Source organism: Podarcis tiliguerta, assembly GCF_965153285.1.
Source record: "Podarcis tiliguerta genome assembly, chromosome: 16".
Lineage (NCBI taxonomy): Eukaryota > Metazoa > Chordata > Lepidosauria > Squamata > Lacertidae > Podarcis > Podarcis tiliguerta.
The window spans coordinates 26,008,218-26,015,239 of record NC_139549.1 but is presented as its reverse complement, the minus strand read 5'-3'; the positions used below and the strand labels follow the sequence as shown (position 1 = coordinate 26,015,239).

At 52.1% G+C, this 7,022-nt stretch overlaps 1 protein-coding gene across 2 annotated transcripts in view; it reads right to left on the bottom strand.

Moving 5' to 3' along the window:
* The window catches only part of SIRT4 (sirtuin 4), a 14,767-nt gene extending 8,148 nt beyond the window's left edge, over nucleotides 1–6,619 (bottom strand). The window contains exons 1-3 of one of the 2 annotated variants that reach the window (XM_083417925.1): nucleotides 6,418–6,619; nucleotides 3,907–4,415; nucleotides 1,308–1,602 (exon numbers count right to left, since the gene is read on the bottom strand). In XM_083417925.1, coding sequence (XP_083274051.1) covers nucleotides 1,308–1,602; nucleotides 3,907–4,415 — 804 coding nt within the window. In that variant the 5' untranslated portion in view covers nucleotides 6,418–6,619. The remainder of the gene's footprint in view (nucleotides 1–1,307; nucleotides 1,603–3,906; nucleotides 4,416–6,417) is intronic. The other variant, XM_083417924.1, reaches the window with a different exon arrangement.
* Between the last annotated feature and the right edge of the window lie 403 nt (nucleotides 6,620–7,022).

Below are 7,022 nucleotides of genomic sequence, written 5' to 3'. Positions count from 1 at the left end.
TTAAAGAATGAATTTACCTACCCAGTCCTCTTTAGCAGAAGGGGCTGTTTAACTGGCTGGCAAAAGCTCCTGAATGTGAGATAGGGAGTGTGGCTGTGGCTGTGGCTGTTGTTGTTGTTTAAACAAACAAACAAATCGGAACTGTTTAAAACAGTTTAAAACAATGACAGAAATAAGGTGGGTCCTAAAAATATACACTCAAATATCCAACGACAGGGTGAAGAAGTGTGTGTTTCACAGCTTAGGGGCCACCACAGAGAAGGCCCTCTCCTGGGCTGCTGCTATCCTGAGCCTCTGAAGGTGGAGGAACTACCAAGAGGGTCTCCTCTGCCCATCTCAGCACCCGACAAGTTCTGTGGGGAAGGAGGTGGCCTTTCATATATTGGGGGCCTGAGGGCTTCAAACACTAATGTGAGCACCTTGAATTGAGCCTGAAAATGAGCTGGCACGTTAACACCGCAAGATTTCCCGGCAGATCTCACTTGCCTATAAGAATACTCTGCAGCCTGAGAGCCAGTGTGGTGTTAGAGTGTTGGACTAGGAGACCAGGGTTCAAATTTCCCATCCCACCAAAAAGCTGACTGGATGACCTTGAGCCAGTCCTTGCCTCTCTCAGCCTAATCTACCTCACAGGGTTGTTGTGGGGACTGGAAAGAGGAGGGGGAGAACGACGAAAACGTCGCCTTGTGCTCCTTGGAGAAAAAAGGCGGGATATGAAAGTGATAAGAAAATAAACCTCACAAGGTTTTTGTACAGATAAGGTAAAGGTAAAGGGACCCCTGACCATTAGGTCCAGTCGTGGCCTACTCTGAGGTTGCAGCGTTCATCTCGCTTTATTGGCCGAGGGAGCCGGCGTACAGCTTCCGGGTCATGTGGCCAGCATGACTAAGCCGCTTCTGGCGAACCAGAGCAGCACACGGAAACACTGTTTACCTTCCCGCCGGTGCGGTACCTATTTATCTACTTGCACTTTGATGTGCTTTCAAATTGCTAGGTTGGCAGGAGCAGGGACTGAGCAACGGGAGCTCACCCCGTCACAGGGATTCGAACCGCTGACCTTCTGATCAGCAAGTCCTAGGCTCTGTGGTTTAACCCACAGCGCCACCCACGTCCCATTTTGTACAGATAACCGAGACAAATTTTGGGAACATGGTATATAAACACTGCGGTTCTAATTCAGAGAACTGTATGCTCAATGCAGCTAAATCTGAACCTGCCTTTGCGGGGTGGGGCTGGGACTGGGGGTAGAAAGTGACCGCCTCTCCTCTGCTCCCAGGTCCAGCTCCTCACTGGCTGTGGGCACCCACCTGCAAAGAGGACCCCGCCACCAGGACCGAGTCGGCCTCGCCCAGGCGCTGGTATACAAAGTCCACTTTCTCCTTGCTCACGGAGTCCCCGAAGAACGTCACGTCTGGTTTGAGGTTCCCGCCGCACTTGCTGCACGGGGGGACGAGGAAAGTGCGCACCTCTTCTTCGGACAGGAAGACGTCGCCGTCCGGGGCCACCCCATGCACCTCTGCTCTCCAGGTGGGGTTCAAGGCCTCAAAGCGCTCCTGGAGGTCAGTGCGGGGCGTCCGGTCTCCACAACTGAGGCACAAGACCCTGCGAGGCAACATAAAAACATGCTGGATCAAGCCAAATGGGGCCTATGTAGCATCCTGTTTTCACAGTAGCCTATTACAGTGGTACCTCGGGTTACATACACTTCAGATTACATACAGGTTAAGAACGTTTTCAGGTTAAATACGGACCTCTGGAACGAATTAAATACTTAACCTGAGGTACCACTGTATCCACTGATGCAAGAGCACCATGAGCCCCGTGGCTGCTTACCTGTGTCTTGTGAGCGGCAGGGGGGCGATGAGCGGAGCGCAAAAGAGCTCCAGAGAGGCGCTGCTTAAAATGGCGGCTGCTCAAGCGCTGCTGCTGCTGCTGGCACCAACAAAGCCCAGCCCCTTCCTCCTCTAGGCAGGGCGGGGAGAAGCCGGGAGGGAGGGAGGGAGGGAGGGAGGGAGAAGGCGCCACCGCCGCCATGTGAGGGAGAGGGGAAAAACATGTGTGCTGGCGATTCACACGGCGATTCCTGGCCCATCTGCAGACCGGATCCAGAAGGCAATTGGGCCTGATCGGGCCCATGGGCCTTAGTTTGCCGACCCATAGACTGGAATATTAATTTATTTTAGGGGAAGGGCTGTAGCAGTACAGACAACACTTCCATTCAATGGACCAGTGGTCTGATTCAGCCTGGGATAGGTTCCTATTTAAATCTGCACTTTATTTATAAGAACGTAAGAACAGCCCTGCTGGATCAGGCCAATAGCCCAACTAGTCCAGCGCCCTGTTCTCACAGTGGCCAACCACATGCCTATGGGAAACTGGCAAGCAGGATTGGAGCACAAGAGCCCTCTCTCCTTCCAGCAAGCAGTATTCAGAAATGTTACTGCCTCTCACTGGTGTGGCAGAGCCTAGCATTCATGGCTAGTAGCAATCGACAGCCAATGAATTTGTCTTTTAAAGCCATCTAGGTTGGTGACCTCCTGTGGGAGAGAGTTCCATAGTTCAGAACCATGAGGACTAGAGTATTGCTGTATCTATAAGAAAAGGACCACTGTTCCATAGCACTGCCTACTCTGCATGCAGAAGGTCCCAGGTTCGATCCCCGCCATCTCTAAGCTGTGGCGGACCTACATTTTGGGGGGCCCCGAAGTGCGAACTGTCATGGGGGCCCTTTCAGAACCAGCAATGAGGTCTGGGTAACCGTTGTTTTCTTCTTCAATGAGGTTGTTCCACCACAGATTACCCCACCTTTGCAACGTCTGTGCTAATGCCTTTCAAACTTTGGGATTGTTGAAATATATGCAACAAAAAAATAATCAACTGTAGTCCTGCGACTCCAAGCAGCCAGTCAGATGGGCAGCATATAAATTGTTGTTGTTGCTGTTTTCATTCAAGATCAAATTGTAAAACAGCAACAATAACAACCACAGGGTGCATTTTATTTTATTTTTAAATTTATTTATTTGGTTCCTCAACTTAAAATTTTATAGAGATATAGCAAACATAAATCATAAAAACAAGATTCCAAGGAATCTCCTGGACTTCCATCCTCCCCTTTGTGGGTCCTATTATTAGTCATTTCCTCCTGCATCTTTTATGATAATCCAAACCCTTTACCTCTTCCATTGTGTCCAGAATTCACCATTAAACTACAAGTGATATTCCAATCCTACTAACGATTTTAACTGTTTACAAAGGTCTTTAACTTCATCTGCCATTCTTCTCTGGCAGGGACTTTATCTTCTCTGGGCCGGTAACAGTGTGCATTTTAAAGGCACTTGCAGTGGTTACTTTTTATATCTCTCTATGGTTATGGCAGGGTGGCGGGTGGCACTGTGGGTTAAACCAAAGAGCCTAGGACTTGCCGATCAGAAGGTCGGCGGTTCAAATCCCCGCAACGGGGTGAGCTCCCATCGTTCGGTCCCTGCTCCTGCCAACCTAGCAGTTTGAAAGCACGTCAAAGTGCAAGTAGATAAATAGGTACTGCTCCGGTGGGAAGGTAAACGGCGTTTCCGTGTGCTGCTCTGGTTCGCCAGAAGCGGCTTAGTCATGCTGGCCACATGACCCGGAAGCTGCACGCCGGCTCCCTCGGCCAATAAAGCGAGATGAACGCCGCAACCCCAGAGTCGGCCACGACTGGACCTAATGGTCAGGGGTCCCTTTACCTTACCTATGATTGCGGCTGTGCAGACCAATCACTCACCCCTTTTATTTTTCAGCAAGGGGATTTGTGGGGCCAACATTCCCCCCCCAACTGCCGCTCACATCTCCAGAAACAGCTCATCCCAGTTGCAAATTTGCAGTCCCCTTTTCCCATCAGCCAGCCTCCCCATCTCCACTCTCCCCAACCTGTGGATGCAGCCGTGAAGCTCCGTCAAACGCTGGCTGCCGGCCTTGGCGTGCAGGGCATCTACGTTCTGGGTCACCAGCCAGTGCAGTTTCCCCAGTGCCTCCCAGTTCCTCAGGGCCAAGTGGGCGATGTTGGGCTGGTGGGCCGAAAACTGGGGCCAGCCGACAAAGTTCCTGGCCCAGTACTTCTGGCGGGCCCGGGCACTCCGCAGAAATTCAGCGTGCTGGACGGGACGCCGATCCGTCCGGGAGTAGAGGCCCACGCCTTCAGAGCGATAGTCCGGGATTCCAGATTCGGTGGAGATTCCTGCTCCGGTCAACACAAAGAGCCTCCGGGCCCTGCTCACAAACTCTTGCAGCTTCTGGACTTCCGCCGGGTCCAGGGGAGGACTGGCGGGAACAAAGGCCAGGGTCTGGTCAGCCTTGGCCACGGAGGAGTGCGAGCCACGGCAGTGAAGTCCACGCATGGGCCATCCTTCCAAGACCTTCAGGAGAGAGGTAACGCTCATCTAGGTGAGGACAGAAGAGGACAGGTGAGGACTGCTTCTTTTCAAACTCTGCTCACATGGCTTTATGTTCGGAGCCGGCCTGACCTTTAGGCAGACTGGATACTTGCGGTGGAGGCTCCCGAACTTTGTCTCATGCAACAAAACACATTGGGTTGGCCTTGTTTTTTGCCTCAAAGGCTCGGGGTGGTCCCAAGAATTTAAATTCAGAGTTGGGGAACATCCAGTGCTATCATCCCCAAGCACTGGCCACACTGAGAGTTGAGCCTTATCCGGAGGGCCACAGATTCCTCACCCCAGCATTAGGCTGAAAAAATGACAAGCTCCAAGCTCACTAAGTGGCCGAGGGTGGGCTTGGACCATAGCTGTCAACTTTTACATTTTCTTACGAGGAATCCTATTCGGAATAAGGGAATTTCCCTTTAAAAAAGGGAAACGTTGACATCTATGGCTTGGACCTGGGTTTCCCTGAACCACGACACAGCACTTGTTTAACTGTGTGGCACAAGAGGACCACTGTGATCTCCTAGCCTGGATGGGCATCTCACTGGAGGGCATCTGGTTAGGGGAAGGTGCTCAAAGCTTTAAAACGGTTTTTAAGTTCCAAAATCGGACTGCGTTCTCAGTGGGAGGTGCTGAGCCCATGCGACTGCCATTTGTTTGTTCTGTTGAATTCATTTCCCAGCTTTTGCTCCAAGGAGCTCAAAGTTGCACGCATACCTCTCCCCATTTTATCTTTACAACAGCTCTGTATGGTGGGTCAGGTTGAGAGCAAATGACTGGCCCAAGGTGACCCAGTGAGCATCATGGCTGAGTGAGGATTTGAACTCTGGTCTCCCAGATCCTTACCTGATGATTTAGCCACTAAGCCACAATTGTTCTCTCATGCCTACTCAGATTGCAGCTTAAATTGGCTATTATTATTATTCATAGCTCTGTTGGTTAGAGCAGGGGTCTGCAACCTTTAAGACAAAAAGAGCCACTTGGACCCATTTCCGAAGAAAAAAACAACCTGGGAGCCGCAAAACCATTGTGACATTTAAAGCATGCGCGCCGCTGCCCTCCGATCTGACAGCGGGCGGGAAGGTGACGTCGGGACGGTGCATGACTAACGCACGCACCACCCCCATGCGACGTCACAGCCAGTACAGCGCCCGCTACAGTGGGGAGTGTCGGGGCGCACAATGCGCCTCCTCCCCTCGCTAGTATCTGCCCCGGAGCCACAGCAAAAGTGTAAAAGAGCCACATGCGGCTCCGGAGCCGCGGGTTGCAGACCCCTGGGTTAGAGCATGCTGCTGATAATGCCAAGGTTCCAGGTTTGATCCCCATATAGGACAGTTTTATATTCCTGCTTTGCTGGGGGTTGGACTAGATGATCCTCAGGGTCCCTTTCAACTTTACAATTATTATTATTATTACATCATCACCCTCCTTCTATAGATGGGCTAAATTGTGGGGACAGAGAGACACCCCTGTTTCAAAGTTCTTTTATTATAATGTTACCTATTCCATTTCTTCACTGCATTGCACAAGGAAAGGTCTCCGAAACCCACTTGATAACCAATTAAAAACACTTAAGAGGGAGCGGGCATGAAATGAAAGATCCCTAAAAGTGCTCATCCAACCAACGAGAACTATAATAGGGTTTAAGATTTTAAAAGACATGCCTCTCGGTAGCTTACGCAAAGGTTATAGGGCGGCGACCCCATTAAATCTGATGTTGCCTCTGGGGCGCTTGGGGGAGGAACATCAGAATATCCCTTCTCTATCCCCCCAGCTGCATTTTGGACTTGGATCTATTTTTGTCGGTGCAGCAGCTTTCTGTGAGCGCAGAGGATCGCCGCCTCGTTATGTAACTCTCGACCCCATACATGTAACCAGCCAGGGGAGGGGCAAGCGGGAGAAATGGGCATCCTCTGCAAAGGGGACCTGGGCCATTTCTCTCCCTCCCTCCGAAAGGCGCGTCATGGGTTTCACCCCGCGGTAAGCGACACGCGACCCTCACCTCGCGCTGCACCCCAGAGGGTGCACTTGACCTCTATTGCAGCCACGCGGAGGGCCGAGGAAGCACAGCCTGCTGGGGGATGCAGTTCCCGCAGGAGGCAGGGGGAGGGAACTACAACTCCCACAATGCACCGGGTGCGTGAACAGCTGCAGGCTGGTCGGGCTGGGAGAACCTGCCTTTGCCCGGGTGTGGTTTTTGATCGCATTTCAAAGCCCGGTTGCATTGTGAGATCAGAGGAGCCGCCCGGTTCTGTGGAACTTGGGGAGGTTCTGGAACGACCTTCCCCGACCTGGCGCCCTCCGGACTTCACCTGCCATCACCTCCAGCCAGCATGGCGAGGGGGTGGTGGGAGTTGCAGTTGACAACATCTGGAGGGGAGTTTAAATTTGTTTATTTAATGCATTCGCAGCCCCCACCTTTTCTCTCTGAGGAGGTCGAGGTGGCGTGCATGGTTCTAGGTAAAGGTAAAGGGACCCCTGACCATCAGGTCCAGTTGCGGATGACTCTGGGGTTGCGGCGTTCATCTCGCTTTATTGGCCGAGGGAGCCGGCGTACAGCTTCCCCACTTTGGGGAGCCCAGGTGCACTAACTGGAGGCAACCCAGA